Raw genomic sequence first — 19,038 nt, forward strand, 5'->3', positions numbered from 1 at the left:
TGTCATCTGGATGAATGAGCTGTTTTATTAATGTTTGCTTTCCCTCAAAGGTGGAAGAACAACAGGAGATGATGATGGAGAGTCCTGCAGAGGAACAAGAGCAAATGGCCCTGCACCTCTGGGAGGTTTGTTCGTCCATGCCTTTTTCTACCAGCTATTGATGGAGTAAAAACTGAATATTTACGTTTGTTAATCGTGTCCTTCCAGATGCCGCACAGCAGAGAGAAACGTGGCATCAAGTGTCGCTTCTGCTGCGGCTGCTGCTCTTCAGGAGGCTGTGGAGTCTGCTGCAGAAAAAGAAGAGGCTGAAGAAGAAAGAAAAAAATAGAAAGTCATGTGATGAAACGTGCAATATGTTTATTTTAATCTATTATAATTTTCATTCTCAAGTTCATAATAACAGTGTTTTTAAACATCCTGTAACATGTAATGCAACCTCTTTAGACCACTATACATTGGTGTCTGTTGTAAATGGTCATTCAAAGGGAGACAAAAAAAAAAGAATTATCCTTTTGTGGTATTAGTGTTTTATGTGTACCAATAAAACTTTTTTTACACATAATTTGACATGTAACATGTATATTTATGGTATTTTATAGTTTCGTAGAATCTACACTCAGTCCTCGATCAGCTCCCTAAACTGTCTTTAGTGAGTTTGGGGTTCAAGTGTGGAGACTGCAAGACACACTAACTCATTGCTAAACTGACACAATGATGGCAGTTTGAAGCCTTAAAGGTTGGTTTCTGTTGCTTTGGGCCACCATGGATGTTGCTTTTATCAACTACTGTGCATCGTAACGAAAGCAAAATAGAATGAGCAGATTAATCCTGATCACACAAGTCAGCTATGTGTTGTTCATGTTTTACTACATATAGACTAATACAACATACTCAATACAAGCAAAATGTATTTGTAATATTGTTGATAGTTGAGCAACAACATGGAGAGGAAGTTTCTTTTTTGTCTTGCTTGTAGAGTCCACACTGTCCAAGAGTGGCACAGCTTCAGCAGTTACGTTTGCCTTTTGAAAACTGTCAGAAAGACGGACACACTTGGACAGAAGTGGTTTACATTCATATGTAACTTCTTGATTTCCAAAAGAACTCACTCACCTACCAACAACTCCAGGACGTTTGCTTCCGTCGGGAAATGTGACTGCTGGTCTTCATTTTCGTCCCCAGTTCATCGACCTTTGAATGAGAGCAGCACATGAGGATGTGCATTTAATGACTTCAGAAGAATATATGAATTTGACAAAATTCTTGCCAAAATCACCTCAGAGAGTTCAACAGCAGAGCTTCGCTGATGGCAGAAGAAGGTGAGAACAAGTGCCACAGCAACAATGACACAGAAGGTCTTCATATTTCACAGATGGAACTTTTTTGTCTCTGATGTCTTGAGACTTGTTCCGTTTTATACCCAGTGGAGGCGGTGACTGATCACCACTTTTCTCAGTTTGTTGGCATGAGTCTTTCCTGAGGGCTTATCAGTTAATAACTGTGGAAAAATATAGCCAAATAAAACAAGCCTAGCACAAATATTCACAAATGGGTGAGATCAGATCTGTCATTAATAACTCAATAAATTAATTTAAATTTAAATGAATAGTTGAAATACTGGATTATTCTGTGTTTCATCGTGAGGAAAAGAAATGTAAGAAGTTATCAGTGAAAGGTGACTTTATTATATTATATATATATACGCATTATTTCCATATGCATCCTCAATGTTGGCGGCCAGAATATTAACATAACGCAAGAACAAAAATATCCATGTGAAGTAAAGATAAACTGAAAGTTTTACGGTCACACTGTGATAAGAAAACAGAGATGAACGACGATGAATGACTTGGTTGCAAAACAAGTAAACAAGTTGCTTGACCAGAGAGAAGCACAGTAGCTACTGTGTGCAGCTGTTTGTTTTCAAAATCATCAGCACAACAACTGATGTTCTTAAACATTTGGGTATCTCAGATTCACGTAACGCAGTGTGATCTATCAAAGATTATATGAGATACCTGCCTCAGGGCGAGGACGTCCTCGGCTCCAGTTCTTCATCTTCTATCTCCTGTTCCTTGGTAGACACCTTTCCCAAATTCAATATCCATTTCCACCTCTTCTTGGATGACACCTGGCCGTACCTTTCAACCAATCCAATTTCAGCACACCACCCACTCCTCCTGTCTTTCACAACTCAAAACCTGGGTCACCTCAAGAGACTCAAGAGAAAAAACTTGACTCATATCACAGCTCTTCATATTATCCCTCACCAATGATGACTGGTCAGTCTTTCTATCTCCTTCCCAGTCTATAACGCTGGGGGTCGTCTTTGTCACATTAGTTCCACCTCAACAAATCCAGCGGGTTCAAACTAGTGCTCTCAGTGTTCAGTTTTATTCAGGACTTTTACCCACTGTATAAGTAGTTTAATCTGTATGTTGTTGCTCCTCACTGTTATGTTTCATATGAAAATATACATACAGGATTTCGCAGAACGAACTATACTGATAACACACTGAATATAAGACCATTGACTGACTGAGGGTTTCTTTCTTCTCGCAGCAGAATCCACATTGTTGAGGACTGCAGCAGCCATAGCAGAAGTGAAACATGATAAAAAATTGGCTCAGCTGTGAGGAAGTTCACTCAAGTTTATCATACTTTTTGATTTTCAAAAAGAACACCTGCTCCTGTTCAGGAGTTTGTCTTTTGGTCTGTATTTCGGCCTCAACGCTCTAGTGAGTAGAAAGGCAGAACTCTGCTGAAGACAGATGAAGGTGAGAGCAACAGCGCCACCAAAGGTCTTCATGATGATGGAGTCTTCCAGTGAGTTTTGTCTCAGACGTCACAAGATTTGCTCTGTTTTATCCCTGCAGACGGAGGTGTCTGATCTCAGTTTGTTGTCACATCAACCAGCTTGAGGGCGGATCAGTTAAAAATAAAAAGTCAGCCTATATATGCACAAATCATACGAGTTGACTAATGCGAATATGACCACAAGGGATTGATGCGATTGTTTCGTGATTATTCACCAATTCATCAATGAAATGCTGGATTATATTGGCTTCCATTGTCAGGAAAAGAAATTGAATCACTGAACTTTCACCTCAAAATCTGAATAAGAATGAACCTGCATTATGTCCTCATGGAAACGGAATATATGTTGTAATGGAGAGCATCTTCAAACAAAGCTGCCATGATGTCAAGGTAACACAAGACCAAAAATCTTTATGTGACACAACACCAAGTTAATGTTTTATAGTCATGCTGTGATAAGAAAACATTAAAAAAAAAAAAAAAAACCCTTCAACCGGTGAACATTTGGACACAAAACACGTTCAGAAGTTATTTACCGGATCAGAGAAAGGGAGGGCAGTGACAAAATGTGGTGGAAAAATGAGTTGAAGCAAAGCATGCGCAGTACAGTACTTCTCCAGTGGACACATTTCATTTCAAACATTTGTTAGTACCTACAAACAAACCTGACACTCTTCCTTGCCTCCTGCACATGATGGTTTCAATCATGCAGAACATCATTTCAAAAAAAGAAAAATAGTCAACAACAACACTGAATAAAATGTTGAAGGGAAAAATGAACAAAAGAAGTGTATTGACAAGCAGCTATGGTGGTATTGATCAACGGACGACACTTAAGATAAGTTTAAGATAAAATCTGAGAGTGTCGCTTTGGTTGTATGTGTTCAACCTTATGAGCCCAAGCAGTAACACTATTGATTCTCTGGTTAACTCTGATAAGCACAAAATAAGGCAACTGTATGAGCTATCACAGATTAAATGAGAAGCTTCATTTATTCATGGATTGATAACAAAATGCTGGATTATACTGGGCTTTATTCTAGAATAGAAAGCAAATCAATAAAAGACACTCATCTGTGAACTTTCACATGAATATCAAACATATTGTATCTGAGGGTAAATCACAACAAACAAATATTGCTCCCAAGATCCGATAAGACCAAAAAATCCTCATGTTTCATGAAAACAGGTGAAATTTCTGTTCTAACACTGTTCTAACAAGTGATAATGACACATCTGGAATTCCCCAACACCAGGTGAACACTGGGAAACTGCTCCTGCTGCTGATGAAGCAACTGAATCTCACTGAGGATAAATACCAGCAGATTCTCTGCATCCAGGCATCAGACAGAATCATCCAGAGCTGGAATCAAACCTTCAATCACTTGAAGATGAAGCCCTTCAGTGTAGCAGTTGTGGTGGCCGTGATGGTGGTTGTTGTGTGTGTTCACCAGAGCTCTGCTCTTCCACTCAGTGACGTAAGATTGTTGTTTGTCATCAGGATGAATGGAGAGTTTTATTCACATTTATTTTCCCTCAAAGGTGGAAGAACAACAGGAGATGATGATGGAGAGTCCTGCAAATGAACATGAGGAAATGGCCCTGAACCCCTGGGAGGTTTGTTCATCAATAACAACAATTTTGAAGTAAAGATAGAATGCTCATGTGTGTTACTCCTGTCTTCACAGATGCCCCACAGCAGGCAGAAACGCCGCACCAAGTGCCGCTTCTGCTGCGGCTGCTGTGGTGATCCTGGTGTGTGTGGAACCTGTTGCAAAAAACGCTTTTGAAGACATTTCAGCAAGTGTTCCACCCGATCCAAATCTCCAATGAGAAAATAAAACAAATGACATTGAAATGACAGCTGGTGTGTTTTCTATAACTTCCCTTTTTGGAGATCATGAAGGCCATGCAATTCAATCTTTTAAATGTCCAATAGCATGCACTTTTGATTAAAATAAAACGTGTTATGACTACATTTTTACTTCATTTAGAAGTTTATTTAATGCTGTTAATAATATGTGAAAGAGTATCCTAAAATACCCTGCATGAAGTTTTACACCACAATCGTCATCTGCAGGTGGTGCGCCATAAAAAGGTCAGATGTGCGAGCGTCTTAAAAATTCATGAGGATCACTTCTAAACCAGTTTTGAAAACAGGGTCCAGCAATGCTCTCACCTTGAATCCTAAAATCCTCACAACTTTTATTTACATTAAAGCGCTCCAAATGCACTGTTTTCGCCCGCTTGTCCGAAGTTCCGACACCACAGCTTGTCTCAGCTCATGATTCTTGTGTCCAGTCTTCCTGGAGATTGGCACTGTTGGCGGAGCTGCGGGCACATTGGCGAAAACTGCGTATTTTGAGGTGAATAAAACACCTGTGATTTCATTGGTTTGATGTGATGAGGCTAAATATTTAGGTAGCCTGATGCTCTTTACCCTGTAAATATCCAAATGTTGGCCACATCACATTGTAGCTGCAGGGTTCGTGCTGCGAGAAAAAAGTTGAGGCTTATAGTCCAGAAATTACGGCACCGCATCAAAATGTCATGTATTGATTAGACTTCTGAAAGTGGAGGAAGCTATTACGAAAGACAGACTGGGTCTTAATCATGCTCGCTCATGAAGACGGGCAGGTTGTTGTTGACTCCTCAGAACTTGCAGCAAATTCCACATCCCACACGACCGCAACAGCCGCAGCAGAAGCGACAGCTGATCCCGCTCTGTCAAAGAGGTGAGCTGAATTCTTCATCAATTATACTTGAATTTTTATTTCCATAGAGCCAACCTCCCAGTGGTCCAGGGACCTCCTCTCACGATCGCATGCTTGAAGCCTCTCGTTCTTCATCTGCGTCCCAGATTCATCCTCCTGAGAATAAAAACCATCACACAACAACATCAAAACAACAGAACAATCCGTCACATTTTAGATGCATGTGTAGATTTCACTGAGCTCACCACCGTGAGTGGAACAGCAGAGCTCTGCTGGAGGCAGATGAAGGTGAGGACAATGGCGACTGCAACAAGAACGAAGAAGATGTTCTTCATGTTTGCCTGATGGAGTGTTCCAGTGAGCCTTGCATCTGACGTCTTGAGCCTTGTTTAGTTTTATACCCGCAGAGTCTGAACACCACTTTCCTCTGTTTGTTTCACGTGCCCTACCTCTGACTGCCCGAGGGCTGATCAGTTCATAACTGTGAGAAAAAAAAATACCGTCATGAGTGGATGAAGAAGTGATGACTTAATTTATTAAGAATAACTGAAATGCTGAATGACAAACATCCTGAAGAAAATAATTTAAACCAATAAACTGTGATTGGTGAACTTAGTAAACCTGCATTATGTGCTTGAATACCAAATGTATTTTGTCAGAGAAGCAGCCATCAAACTAACAAAGATGGCTGCAGTGATAGCCAGATAACGCAATACTAAAAATCTTCATGTTACACAACAAGTGCAAGTTTTACTGTCACACTGTCATAAGAAGTGATGGTAACACAGCTGGAATTCCCCAACATCAGGAGAACACTGAGAAACTGCTCCTGCTGCTGATGAAGCAACTGAATCTCACTGAGGATAAATACCAGCAGATTCTCTGCATGCAGGCATCAGACAGAATCATCCAGAGCTGGGATCAAACCTTCAACCACTGGAAGATGAAGCCCTTCAGTGTAGCAGTTGTGGTGGCCGTGATGGTGGTTGTTGTGTGTGTTCACCAGAGTTCTGCTCTTCCACTCAGTGAGGTAAGATGAGGTTTGTCATCTGGATGAATGGACTGTTTTATTCACATTTAGTTTCCCTCAAAGGTGGAAGAAGAACAGGAGATGATGATGGAAAGTCCTGCAGCAGAACGTGAGCAAATGTCCCTGAACCCCTGGGAGGTTTGTTCATCAATAATAATAATAATTTTGAAGTGAAAATACAATACTCATGTGTGTTACTCATGTCCTCACAGATGGCGCACAGCAGGCAGAAACGCCGCATCAAGTGTCGCTTCTGCTGCGGCTGCTGTGGTGATCCTGGTGTGTGTGGAACCTGTTGCAAAAAACGCTTTTGAAGACGTTTAAGCAAGTGATTAGATTTCCCATCCTGTTCCAGCCGATCCTTACTCTCCAATGACAGAATAAAAGAAATGACAATGAAAACACAGCTAGTATTTTTTTCTTATCTCACTGAAGAAATGAGTGAATCATGATTTTCTGTGAAATCAAGTTCATGAAACCTAATGTCCAATAACATGCTACTTATCCACTTTTGGTTAATATAAAGGTTTTATGACAGGAGACTTTTACTCCATTTTGAGTGTGAGTATGACAAAATATCCTGCATGAAGTTTTACTCCATAATCGTCATCTGAAGGTGGTAGCCGAGGGGTGCTCTGATGAAGACATCAAAGAACAATATATTTGATTTACGTTCTATATTTTACTAAACTCGAACAAAGTTTCGTCGAGTTGGAAATAAATCTGACCCTACCGTGGTTGTATTTCTGTCATTCAAATATGGAGGATTTTCACGTATAATGTAACCAAAATGTGTTTCTGTGGTGCTGTTTTACATAAAAGTTTAAGATAAAGGTTTATAAAAATATTCCCAAAGTACCCTCCTCTGCAACCCCCCAAAACCAATGCCAGTGGCAATAGGTCCTTTCATCTTCCTAGTCTGTAAATTTAGGTATAAATATAATTTGCATTTGAGGATGTTCATGGACAGAAGGAGCTCCATTGTGTCTTTGTGGATCTGGAGAAAGCATACGACAGAGTGCCAAGAGAAGAGTAGTGGTATTGTATGAGGAAGTCTGGAGTGGCAGAGAAGTTCGAGCGGTGCAGGACATGTACACCAGGTGTGAGACAGTGGTGAGGTGTGCTGCAGGTGTCACAGAGGAGTTCAAGGTGGGACTGCACCAAGGCTCAGCTCTCAGCTCCTTGTTGTTTGCCATGGTGATGGACAGGTTGACAGATGAGCTTAGACAAGAAGCCCCTTGGACGATGATGTTTGCAGATGACATTGTGATCTGTGGTGAGAGCATGGGGCAAGTGGAAGATAAGCAAGAGAGGTGGTGGTTTGCCTTAGAAAGGAGAGGAATGAAGGTTAGCTGCAGTAAGACGGAATACATGTGTGTGAAAGAGAGGGACCCAAGTGGACAGGTGAAGTTACAGGATGCAGAGATAAAGAAAGTGGAGGATTTTAAGTACTTAGGCTCAACTGTCCAGGGCAATAGAGAGTGTGAGAAAGAGGTGAAGAAGTGGGTGCAGGCAGGATGGAATAATTGGAGAAAAGTGACAGGTGTGATGTGTGACAAAAGGGTGTCTGCAAGGATGAAAGGGAAAGTGTACAAAAGGTTGGTGAGGCCAGCAATGTTGTATGGTTTGGAAACAGTGGCACTGAGGAAAAGACAGGAGGCAGAGCTGGAGGTAGCAGAGATGAAGATGCTGAGGTTCTCTCTGGGAGTGAGCAGGATGGATAGGATCAGGAAGCAGTATATCAGAGGGACAGCACATGTCAGGTGTTTAGGAGACAAAGTCAGACTGAGATGGTTTGGACATATGCAGAGGAGAGAGAGCCAGTACCTTGGTAGGAAGATGTTGAGGTTGGAACTGCCAGGCAGAAGGTGGAGAGGAGATTTATGGAGGTGGTGAAGGGGGACATGAGGTTTGCAGGTTTGAGAGAACAGGAAGCATAGGACAGGGTGAGATGGGGGAAGATGATCCGGTGTGGCCACCTCTGAAGGAAGTAGCTGAAAGTAAAAGAAGAACATTTAAAATAGCATTTAGTGCTTCACTGTGAAAGTTTCCAATTCATTGGTCAAAAGGATTCTTTCATTTCCATTCTTAAAATGGTCCCACAAAATTGATTTTACAGGAGTCAAAGTCAGTGTAGCTGCAGTACCTCCTCTGCCATCTCAAAGGTCTTTTATCTCATACAGATTTTTGAATGGTTACTGTAAAGAGATTGAATCAAAACTCTCGAGAGTTCACATCCAATTATTTCTCAAAAGGGCAGCACAACTGCATGAGCATTCAACAAAATATACTGGACTATATATAAAATAGATCTTGTTCATCCAGTAAGCCACACTGGTCTATAAGCCGCGGGTGGAACGGTGCTGTCTGCGCCATCAAAAGGTCAGTGGTGAAGTGGTGAAATGCTGGATTACAACCATCCTTAAGAAAAGAATTTAAACCAATAAAAAAGTGACTGGTGGACTTCCACCTCACATCCTGATCCAGAATGAACCAGCATTATATGAAGGAATACCAAATACTGCATACTGTGTCAGAGAGCAACCATCAAACTAAGAAAGATGGCTGCTGTGATAGCCAGATAACGCAAGACAAAAAATCTTCATGTTACACAAGTGCAAGTTTTACTGTCACACTGTGATAAGAAGTGATGATAACACATCTGGAATTCCCCAACAGCAGGTAGAACACTGGGAAACTGCTCCTGCTGCTGATGAAGCAACTGAATCTCAGTCAGGATAAATACCAGCAGATTCTCTGCATCCAGGCATCAGACAGAATCATCCAGAGCTGGAATCAAACCTTCAACCACTTGAAGATGAAGCCCTTCAGTGTAGCAGTTGTGGTGGCCGTGATGGTGGTTGTTGTGTGTGTTCACCAGAGTTCTGCTCTTCCACTCAGTGATGTAAGACGAGGTTTGTCATCAGGATGAATGGAGAGTTTTATTCACATTTATTTCCCCACAAAGGTGGAAGAAGAACAGGAGATGATGATGGAGAGTCCTGCAGCAGAACAAGAGCAAATGTCCCTGAACATCTGGGAGGTTTGTTCTTCAATAATAATCATTTTGAAGTGAAAATACAATACTCATGTGTGTTACTCCTGTCTTCACAGATGCCGCACAGCAGGCAGAAACGCCGCACCAAGTGTCGCTTCTGCTGCGGCTGCTGTGGTGATCCTGGTGTGTGTGGAACCTGTTGCAAAAAACGCTTTTGAACAATGTGCTTTGATTTCCCATCCTGCTCCAGCATATCCATTCTGTCCTGTGAGAAAATAAAACACATGACACTAAAACGCTGCTATTTCTATTATCTCACTGAAGATATTAGTGAATCATGATTTCTTAGATAATAAACGCAATCTTTTAAAAGTGCAATAACATGCTATTTCAACACTTAACTCGGAATCAGAATCAGCTTTATTGTAATCCTGTCATCAAAAACAAAAAGTGAGTTCCAGCACGTTTAATGTGCAGTGAAGATGAGCGACTCAAGGCTAAAGAAGTTAATAGCACACCATGAGAGCACAAGAGAAAAAGTCAACAAAAACACCAGAAAAAAAGAAACTTGTGTGAATAGTGAGTAATGTCAGGCAGCAAACCTGATGAAGTGATGCTGTGGTGACAAAATGTATTTGGACATCAGAGACAAACAACAAACTCATTCCACTATCTATCGAACATTTCACAAGAGCTTTCACTCCAGTGGAATTCCCCAACATCAGGATCAGACTGGGAAGCTTGGACAGCAGTGCACTCGAATCACCAACCACAGTATTTAAGAAGAAGTCAGAATTGAACACAGATTCAGTTTCATGTAAATAATCTTGGAGTGAAAAAGCAAGATTATTTAGATTAGATTGCTTTTATTCGTCCCGCAATGGTTGTTACAGCAGCATACAAACATGAAAGACAAACAAAACTAGAAATATTTAATAATAATAAATATTAAACAAATAGACGAAACAACAACAGCTTAACACTATAGAAACCAAGAAAACACTGTTGAAACCGAAAAATGAACATCATATGCAACACGCAATAATGCAATATCCTTAAAATATCCTTAAACAAATGCCTAATAAAACAAATGCCTAATAATGGACAGTGAGTCCAGTCAAAGTCCACGACTGTGATAGCAGTGAGCAGGTAGGAACTATGGAATTACTCTCTCTGCCGCTGCTGCACTGTGCCTCACTCTCTTACTGATCCGTCGTCCATCTAGCTATCGTCACTGACATTGTTGGGAAGAGACCCCACATTGACAAACAGTCCATGTTGTAATCCCCTCCTCACTCAGACTCAGCTCCAAGGCGACTTCAGCTCAGCACAGGAGGAACACCATCGAGGTCGCATCACCGACATGGTCACAGTTAACATGCTAACTGTGAACCGGAGTGCAGACAATGGCAGGATAGCAATAAGCAGAGTCTCCCGACGCTAATAATCTGTGTAATAATAGTCAATGTTGGGTCCAGCATATGCATCCAAAAACCAGACAAAAATACAACAGCATACTTCACAAAAAAAACACAAAAAGATCAGAAACAGCAGCAGCTGTCGAACTGGCTAAGACTCGTCTTATGTTTCCTTTTCAAAAGATTTCTCTGTCCAATTTAGTCGAAGATGCTGAATTCATTACATTACAACATAGTGACAGTGGAATAAACAGCAACAATAAATCCTTCGTCAGGTTTTGATTCTCAAATAATGAAAAACAAATAATGAAACAGAAGAAAGAATACCTTCTGGAATACATGCTGTCCTTGCAGGAGAACTCACGATGAACCACAAACACTGGATTACCTATTAAAGTGCACTCACCAGCAACTGTTTAAACTAGTCAGCGTAAATACTGGTGCATCTGTCAGCAGTTCAGAGGGTGAAGGCATGAGGACAGAGTTCAAACTGACAGTCAGTGTGAGAGTTGAATGTGTCTCAAGTGACTTCATTGTTTTCATGCCATTTTTCGTGATTCAAGAATTGTTCTTGTATAAGTATAAGAGTATTGACAAACTGCTGCATTTAAGGTTTCATATCTCTCTGAGCTTTAGACAAAGACAACACTATAAAATTTATGTATACATTTATTATCCACAACAAATAATGTTGGCTGGCAAAATTATCTTAAATCAATGAGGAAAAAGGAATGAATTCCAGGGAGAATGTCCTTCACTGGGCTGTGTAAAATACCCCCCAAAGAAAACACTGACAGGTAAAAATAAGAACACAATCATTATCATTATTAATTAAGGAAAACAAATATCATCACTTATTTTTTCCACACATTTTTCTGGCCACGTTGCAGTCAATCAATGAACAAGAGCCAGCAAATGTAATGGTTAAGGTGATGAAATTTTGCTTGAAACCAAACGTTGCAGTTCTGTTCCAAGAGCTCAGACACAGACGTGACCTTTCACTGAATGCAAGAATGAACTTCACTGATCATTTTAGAATTATTGATGACAAATCTGGTACTTAATAAACAGGTTTACATCAATTTGCACACACATAGTAATAAAAGATTGAAGTAGTTACTGGTGACTCCTCACCACCTGCAGCAGATTCCACAAAACCTCGGCCTGCAGCAGAAGCGACACCTGAAGCGACGTCTCTGTCTGCTCTGCGGTACCTGTGTGAGAGAGACCATCATGAGCAACGTGTTCTTGGACCTTCTGACCAGTTTGTAAGACTGAAAGAATTAACCAACCTCCCACATGGTCTTCACCATCTGCTCTTGTCCTGCAGTCCGACTTTCATCCATCACCTCGTCCTGTAGGAGGACCATCTCATCCTGATCCTCCACCTTCAAGAACGAGTCATAATTTAGCACAAAAACTGACCAAATCTTCTGCAATGATCTGACCTCACTGGGTGGAGCAACAGAGCTCTGCTCCACACAAGCAACCACGACCACCACGGCCACCAAAACTGCAACACTGAAGGTCTTCATCTTCAGATGCTTCTCTGCTCAGATGATTCTTCTTCTGTCTGATGGTTGAATGGACAGCACCTGCTGGTATTTATACTTAGTAATGTTGTGCTGACTTATCAGCAGCAGCACTGGTTTCCCTGCACCAAATCTGGGGCATCAAGGAAGAGACAAATATTACCCATCACCAACGATTTTACTGCTCTGATTGTCTTGTGTTTCTTCAAATGAAAGACTTTATCAGGCTGTTGTGATGTCTGAGCTGGTGAATTAGATTTGTCCTTCATGGAGTCATCTTTTTGGACGTATGTCAATAGCTTTTCTTTATATAAATCTCTGATGTCAATGTCAAACATTTTGGAAAGAGACAATGGTGATGTTTTCTGACAGGTTTCTGACCTGCGAGGAAGATCCATGAAATCAACAGCTATTCATAAAAATATGAACTCAATAGTTACTTTCTGACCACGTCTTTGCCTCAATTTTGCATTGTTTTATCAGGAGGTGGATGTTATGCCAATTGCAATAATGTACAAAAATGATATCTACATAAATAACAAACACAATGGTGAGTGTCGATTCAGAAAACACATGAGTTCAGGTTACAGCCAACAAGTGTGAGCGCTGGCAAATGTCCCATGTCTAATCTGACTGCAATAACAATTTGGACATTTATCTGCTTCGTCCATCAACAATGTCACTAATCTAAAGGTTAACTCATCCAGTTCCTGATTCTTCACACAATGTTTATTAGTCGCACTGTGAAATGACTGCGAAATATGAGGTTCTTCAGGATGTGTTCAACTTTAATTTGAGGTACATTCCCTACAATGTCTTGTGCTATGCTTTTCCATGTCTTTGCCACAGACCAGACAGTCAGGTATCCCTTTTTGTGAAGAGTTGTTTTTCGAGGAAACATGGCACAGTCTGAGCAGTGATATCATTTGAGGGTGATGGAAATTATTTATCTCTTCCACAACGCCCGAGATGTGATGCTGGCAAACCAGTGCTGCTGGTGCCGAGGGAACCCAACCTCAGTCAGCATAAATACCAGCAGCCAAGGTAGCCATGATCCTTCTTGCACCCTGTAGCACAAAGAGTTTGGTCTGTTCTTTTGGCCACCAGGGCTGTTTTGGAGGCCCCAGCCAAAACAGGATGGCTAGCACAGCAGGCAGCCTCAACACCACCAACATAAAAACCAAAATTAACAATGTTAGCAACGTCATATTATGAACATGACAGAAACGGAGTCTGGAACACATCTGCGTTTTTCTCTATTCTGTTGATAATATAATATCTGGGATGCGTAACTTGAACCTTTCAAAGTTCAACACTGCCTGCAGACTGAGAATAATACTTTTATGTTGAAGCGTCGCCATGACAACAGAGCAGGTCCTGTTTGATCAGTGACAACTGGCCACTGATGTTAAATGCTGACTGTCATGTGATGAGAACCACAGATTCACAGCTATTCACTGCATGTTTGCATGCCTACTGATATTGGAAAAACAATTAGGTAAACACCTCAAATAAAGTTTAATGCCACATGTATTTATTGCTGTCTCCATAGTTCATGAAGCAAACGGCAAACATTTCACGGTGGTTATTGACGAGATAAAGAGCAGGAACAGGAAGTTAGAGCAGAGTTTTTGTTGTTGACTCCTCAGGTGTTGCAGCAGAGTCTACTCTTTCCGTGACTGAAGCAGCTGCATCAATAAGAGTGACTGAGTGTTCTGTGTGAGAGAAGGACAGGCTTGAGCTCAAGAGACAAATTCTCTTTCTCCACAAGAGCAAACCTGTTTTTGGAAGATCTTCTCATCTTCAAAAGCTGGATCTGAAGCCATCATCTGCTCCGAATCGTCCACCTTTAAATAAAATCAGAGTAGCAAAGGAAAAAAAGTTACATTTATGATGCATGTGTCAATTTATTTGATGGTCTCACCTCAGTCAGTGGAAGAGCAGAGCTCTGTTGAAGGCAGGTGAATATGAGAACAACAGCAAGAACATTGAAGCTCCTCATGTTGGACTGATGGAGTTTGATGGAGATGATTCTTGTGTCTGACTTCTTTTATACCCAGACATCTGTCTTATCACATACTGTCATCTCCTCATTTCCCATCACTTATTTATCCTATAAAAACAGCCCCATTGCTAGAATTATTATTTTAACACATCAGGGAAACCAGTTCATTTAGATTCCCTTGAAAAAAACTGTCAACATTCTCTGAAAGAACACAGTCAAAATGAACAAAGTTAGGCTCTTGCAACATCGTATCATTACCATGACATAAAGTGAATCTGGAACACATCTGCGTTTTTCTGTATTTTGTTGATATAACATCTGGGATGCAGGGAAATCAAAATTTGTGGCCGAAGCCCAATGAATGATGAAACATCTGACCTACTGTATTCCTGAACATCAAATGCAGTTGTTTTGCAGTTATTTATTTATTTATTTCATATTTGTAGAAAGATTCTGGAATATATTTTGAGATGAAATAAATTGTACTGAAAAGTATTCAACATTTTGACATGAACAAAATATTCCATGACAACAGAGCAGGTCCTGTTTGATCAGGGACAACTGGCCACTGATGTTAAATGCTGACTGTCAAGTGATGAGAACCACAGATTCACAGCTATTTATTGCATGTTTGCTAGGGATGTTACGATCAGGGTTTTTGCTGCCAATCACCGATACCGATCAGCCAGAGTCCTGATCACCACTGATACCGATCACATGGTTTGACAATGAATTTGTAATCAAAATTATGAGACCTGTGTACATGATGTGAAAACATGAACCACCATCATTTGAATTCAGACACATTGTAATAAAACTCTTCAAAATTAGAAAAAAAATGCTGAATGTAGCAACTATTCTGCCAAAAAGACAACTGAAAAACATGTAATTTGATGTGAGATGTCACAGTTAGGTGAGTCTCTTGAGACTTCGCTATCTCCGTGAAAAATATTCACAAACTGCCGCTTGTAGCAGGACTCTGAGACAGAGAAGACTGCATTTATGAAAGTTTCCACTGCAGACGTCTTTAAAAGTTTCAGATTCAGATGGCTGACAAAGCTGCACCCGACTCCAAAACAGCGACGGATCCGGTTGTTTCAATCTCTGCATTAACAACACCTAGAAAAGGCTGCTCATCTATCTCAATGAATTTAATGATTATTTCTTAGGCAAACAGCTTCGCGTTCCGAATGTCACGCTTGGACCTGTGTTGCAAAGCGGTAACCACGCTAACAGCCTGCGGCTGAGGAACCAGCGGTCTCACTTTCATTAGCCCGGAAAACTCTCTGTGCTCCGTCAAGTGCTGAAGCTTTAAATGGCTTATTTAACTCTAACTTCCCTGCACAACATTTTCCTGTGCATGTGCTGCAGCATGCAAACTTTAAATGTCAGATTGAAAGACTCCTCACAGCAGACTGCTGCTTCACCGCTGCTGCAGAGTGAGCAGCAAGTAGGGAGGAGCAGATGCGTCACAACCTGCGGGGCTCCATGAGAGCACCAGCTGTCACAGGTGATCGATTGTTGTGATCGGCAGTGACAGATAGTGGTCAGCATTCAGCGGTCACACTGATATCGGCCGATCACAATCCGTGAACGATCGATTGGAGCATCCCTCATGTTTGCTCTTTGTAGTAACACTATCCTTCTGATATTGGAAAAAGAATTTCATAAACACCTCAAAGAAAGTTTCATGTCATGTTTTTATTTCTGTCTCTAAAGTTGATGAAGCTCATGGCAAACGTTGCACGATGGCTATAGAAGAGTTAAAGAGCAGGAACAGGAAGTCAGAGCAGAGTTTTAGTTGTTGACTCCTCAGGTGTTGCAGCAGAGTCTACTCTTTGAAGCAGCTGCAGCAATGTCATCAACTGAGTGTGTGAGAGAGGGACAGGTTGAGCTGAAGAGTCGAATTCTCCTTCTCCCCAAGAACAAACCTGCTTCACTATCTTATCTCCAATAGCTGGATTGTTAGTCTTTGTCATCTGCTCCGAATCATCCACCTGTAAATAAAATCAGAGTAGCAAAGGGGAAAAAAATTTATATTGTTGATGCATGTCTCAATTTATCTGATGGTCTCACCTCAGTCAGTGGAACAGCAGAGCTCTGTTGAAGGCAGGTGACTATGAGAACAACAGCAAGAACATTGAAGCTCCTCATGTTGGACTGATGGAGTTTGATGGAGATGATTCTTGTGTCTGACTTCTTTTATACCCACGGAGACAGCTGTCTTATCACATGCTGTCATCTCCTCATTTCCCATCACTTATTTATCCTATAAAAACAGCCCCATTGCTAGAATCATTATTTTAACATATCAGAGAAACCAGTTTGTTCAGATTGCCTTAAAAAAAAACCTCTCAACATTCTGTGAAACCACACAGTCGTGGTCATCTCTTTCCCTTGACTACATCAATATCAGTGTGTCATGAGACTCAGGTTGTAAGTCTGGATGTAAGATGTTATTAATCGCCTTAAAACCGATTTGATTCTCCTGAAGATCCTTCTGTTTCAGTCGCAGCACGCAGGTCTGTGTCTGGTCCAAATGTGTGTTCATGACACCGCCGGCACATGACACTGCTGGCACATCTATCTCACATCCTGATCCAGAGTTAACCTGCATTATGTGCATGAATACCAAATATATTTTGTCTGAGATGCAGCCATCAAACTAACAAAGGTGGCTGCAGTGACAAAAGTGATAATAACACATCTGGAATTCCCCAACACCAGGTGAACACTGGGAAACTGCTCCTGCTGCTGATGAAGCAACTGAATCTCAGTCAGTATAAATACCAGCAGATTCTCTGCATCCAGGCATCAGACAGAATCATCCAGAGCTGGAATCAAACCTTCAACCACTTGAAGATGAAGCCCTTCAGTGTAGCAGTTGTGGTGGCCGTGATGGTGGTTGTTGTGTGTGTTCACCAGAGCTCTGCTCTTCCATCCAGTGAGGTAAGACGTGGTTTGTCATCTGGATGAATGGACTGTTTTATTCACGTTTAGTTTCCCTCAAAGGTGGAAGAAGAACAGGAGATGATGGTGGAGAGTCCTGCAGAAGAACATGAGCAAATGTCCCTGAACCCCTGGGAGGTTTGTTCATCAATAATAATAATTTTGAAGTAAAAATACAATACTCATGTGTGTTACTCCTGTCCTCACAGATGCCGCACAGCAGGCAGAAACGCCGCATCAAGTGCCGCTTCTGCTGCGGCTGCTGTGGTGATCCTGGTGTGTGTGGAACCTGTTGCAAAAAACGCTTTTGAAGACAACGTGCTTTTATTTCCCATCCTGCTCCAGCATATCCATTCTGTCCTGGAGAAAATGAAACACATGACACTAAAACGCTGCAAGGATTTTCTGTTATCACACTGAAGATATTAGTGAATCATGATTTCCTCCATAATAAAGTCCATGAAACTTGATCTTTTAAATGTCTAACAAAATGCTATTTAACCACTTAACTTGAACCTTTCAAAGTTCAACACTGCCTGCAGACTAAGAATAAAACTTTTATGTTGAAGCGTCGCCATGACGACAGAGCAGGTCCTGTTTGATCAGTGACAACTGGCCACTGATGTTAAACGCTGACTGTCATGTGATGAGAACCACAGATTCACATCCATTCACTGCATGTATGTACTTTGTAGTAACACCTTCTGATATTGGAAAAAGAATTTCGTAAACACCTTAAATAAAGTTTCATGCCACATGTTTTTATTGCTGTCTCCAAAGTTGATGAAGCAAACGGCAAACATTTCACGGTGGTGATTGACGAGATAAAGAGCAGGAACAGGAAGTTAGAGCAGAGTTTTTGTTTTTGACTCCTCAGGTGTTGCAGCAGAGTCTACTCTTTACGCGATTGAAAGAAATGCAGCAATAACATCGACTGAATTTTCTGTGTGAGAGAAGGACAGGCTTGAGCTTACGAGTCGAATTCACTTTCTCCACCAGAACAAACCTGTTTTGGGAAGATCTTCTCATCTTCAAAAGCTGGATCTGAAGCCATCATCTGCTCCGAATTATCCACCTTTAAATAAAATCAGAGTAGCAAAGGAAAAAAAGTTGTATATATGATGCATGTGTCAATTTATCTGATGGTCTCACCTCAGTCAGTGGAAGAGCAGAGCTCTGTTGAAGGCAGGTAAATATGAGAACAACAGCAAGAACATTGAAGCTCCTCATGTTGGACTGATGGAGTTTGATGGAGATGATTCTTGTGTCTGACTTCTTTTATACCCACGGAGACATCTGTCTTATCACATGCTGTCATCTCCTCATTTTCCGTCACGTATTTGTCCTATAAAAACAGCCCCATTGCTAGAATTATTATTTTAACACATCAGGGAAACCAGTTTGTTCAGATTGCCTTAAAAAAAACTCGCAACATTCTGTAAAACCACACAGTGGTGGTCATCTCTTTCCCTTGACTACATCAACATCAGTGTGTCATGAGACTCAGGTTGTAAGTCTGGATGTAAGATGTTATTAATCGCCTTAAAACCGATCTGATTCTCCTGAAGATCCTTC

General features: G+C 41.0%; 5 protein-coding genes across 13 annotated transcripts; 3 read left to right on the forward strand and 2 right to left on the reverse strand.

Moving 5' to 3' along the window:
- Window positions 1-3,755: 3,755 nt before the first annotated feature.
- On the reverse strand, window positions 3,756-11,399 carry LOC128767989 (hepcidin-like). 9 transcript variants are annotated; one of them, XM_053880449.1, is made up of 5 exons: window positions 9,308-9,508; window positions 8,389-8,555; window positions 5,777-5,835; window positions 5,607-5,687; window positions 3,756-5,541 (listed from the first exon to the last, which is right to left on the reverse strand). In XM_053880449.1, exons 1-5 carry the CDS (start codon window positions 9,343-9,345, stop codon window positions 5,470-5,472), a joined length of 417 nt encoding a protein of 138 aa, XP_053736424.1. In that variant the 5' UTR covers window positions 9,346-9,508; the 3' UTR covers window positions 3,756-5,469. The 9 variants fall into 9 exon arrangements, 2 of the variants coding, with proteins under 2 accessions (XP_053736424.1, XP_053736426.1); XM_053880451.1 differs by adding an exon at window positions 9,649-11,297 and having other exon boundaries at window positions 3,759-5,541; window positions 5,777-8,555; window positions 9,440-9,563; XR_008416209.1 differs by lacking the exons at window positions 3,756-5,541; window positions 5,777-5,835 and adding an exon at window positions 9,649-11,297 and having other exon boundaries at window positions 5,561-5,687; window positions 9,440-9,563.
- Window positions 4,144-4,705, forward strand: LOC128767991 (hepcidin-like). The gene is made up of 3 exons (XM_053880453.1): window positions 4,144-4,295; window positions 4,360-4,434; window positions 4,506-4,705. The coding sequence occupies exons 1-3, from the start codon at window positions 4,209-4,211 to the stop codon at window positions 4,605-4,607; spliced, it is 264 nt and encodes an 87-aa protein (XP_053736428.1). The 5' UTR covers window positions 4,144-4,208; the 3' UTR covers window positions 4,608-4,705.
- LOC128767990 (hepcidin-like) lies at window positions 9,308-9,868 on the forward strand. Its single transcript, XM_053880452.1, has 3 exons — window positions 9,308-9,466; window positions 9,530-9,604; window positions 9,676-9,868. The coding sequence occupies exons 1-3, from the start codon at window positions 9,380-9,382 to the stop codon at window positions 9,775-9,777; spliced, it is 264 nt and encodes an 87-aa protein (XP_053736427.1). The 5' UTR covers window positions 9,308-9,379; the 3' UTR covers window positions 9,778-9,868.
- A 708-nt stretch (window positions 11,400-12,107) lies between the features above and the next one.
- Window positions 12,108-12,512, reverse strand: LOC128767908 (hepcidin-like). Its single transcript, XM_053880270.1, has 2 exons — window positions 12,270-12,512; window positions 12,108-12,191 (listed from the first exon to the last, which is right to left on the reverse strand). The coding sequence occupies exons 1-2, from the start codon at window positions 12,510-12,512 to the stop codon at window positions 12,108-12,110; spliced, it is 327 nt and encodes a 108-aa protein (XP_053736245.1).
- Window positions 12,513-17,341: 4,829 nt separating this feature from the next.
- LOC128767992 (hepcidin-like) lies at window positions 17,342-17,818 on the forward strand. Its single transcript, XM_053880454.1, has 3 exons — window positions 17,342-17,463; window positions 17,527-17,601; window positions 17,673-17,818. The coding sequence occupies exons 1-3, from the start codon at window positions 17,377-17,379 to the stop codon at window positions 17,772-17,774; spliced, it is 264 nt and encodes an 87-aa protein (XP_053736429.1). The 5' UTR covers window positions 17,342-17,376; the 3' UTR covers window positions 17,775-17,818.
- Window positions 17,819-19,038: the final 1,220 nt, after the last annotated feature.

This window comes from Synchiropus splendidus, chromosome 12 (genome assembly GCF_027744825.2).
Source record: "Synchiropus splendidus isolate RoL2022-P1 chromosome 12, RoL_Sspl_1.0, whole genome shotgun sequence".
Classification (NCBI taxonomy): domain Eukaryota; kingdom Metazoa; phylum Chordata; class Actinopteri; order Syngnathiformes; family Callionymidae; genus Synchiropus; species Synchiropus splendidus.

What these genes read in the sequence shown, in the direction of transcription:
- LOC128767991 (XM_053880453.1), top strand. Translation starts at nt 4,209, where the DNA reads ATGAAGCCCTTCAGTGTAGCAGTTGTGGTGGCCGTGATGGTGGTTGTT. An exon ending in CTGCTCTTCCACTCAGTGAC is followed by an intron (nt 4,296 to 4,359) that starts GTAAGATTGTTG and finishes TTTCCCTCAAAG; the next exon opens with GTGGAAGAACAACAGGAGAT. An exon ending in TGGCCCTGAACCCCTGGGAG is followed by an intron (nt 4,435 to 4,505) that starts GTTTGTTCATCA and finishes CTGTCTTCACAG; the next exon opens with ATGCCCCACAGCAGGCAGAA.
- LOC128767989 (XM_053880449.1), bottom strand. Translation starts at nt 9,345, where the DNA reads ATGATTCTGTCTGATGCCTGGATGCAGAGAATCTGCTG. An exon ending in CTCAACATCTTCCTACCAAG is followed by an intron (nt 5,836 to 8,388) that starts GTACTGGCTCTC and finishes TTCTTGTTGCAG; the next exon opens with TCGCCATTGTCCTCACCTTC. An exon ending in CTGCTGTTCCACTCACGGTG is followed by an intron (nt 5,688 to 5,776) that starts GTGAGCTCAGTG and finishes TTTTATTCTCAG; the next exon opens with GAGGATGAATCTGGGACGCA.
- LOC128767908 (XM_053880270.1), bottom strand. Translation starts at nt 12,512, where the DNA reads ATGAAGACCTTCAGTGTTGCAGTTTTGGTGGCCGTGGTGGTCGTGGTT. An exon ending in TGGTGAAGACCATGTGGGAG is followed by an intron (nt 12,192 to 12,269) that starts GTTGGTTAATTC and finishes TCTCTCACACAG; the next exon opens with GTACCGCAGAGCAGACAGAG.
- LOC128767990 (XM_053880452.1), top strand. Translation starts at nt 9,380, where the DNA reads ATGAAGCCCTTCAGTGTAGCAGTTGTGGTGGCCGTGATGGTGGTTGTT. An exon ending in CTGCTCTTCCACTCAGTGAT is followed by an intron (nt 9,467 to 9,529) that starts GTAAGACGAGGT and finishes TTCCCCACAAAG; the next exon opens with GTGGAAGAAGAACAGGAGAT. An exon ending in TGTCCCTGAACATCTGGGAG is followed by an intron (nt 9,605 to 9,675) that starts GTTTGTTCTTCA and finishes CTGTCTTCACAG; the next exon opens with ATGCCGCACAGCAGGCAGAA.
- LOC128767992 (XM_053880454.1), top strand. Translation starts at nt 17,377, where the DNA reads ATGAAGCCCTTCAGTGTAGCAGTTGTGGTGGCCGTGATGGTGGTTGTT. An exon ending in CTGCTCTTCCATCCAGTGAG is followed by an intron (nt 17,464 to 17,526) that starts GTAAGACGTGGT and finishes TTTCCCTCAAAG; the next exon opens with GTGGAAGAAGAACAGGAGAT. An exon ending in TGTCCCTGAACCCCTGGGAG is followed by an intron (nt 17,602 to 17,672) that starts GTTTGTTCATCA and finishes CTGTCCTCACAG; the next exon opens with ATGCCGCACAGCAGGCAGAA.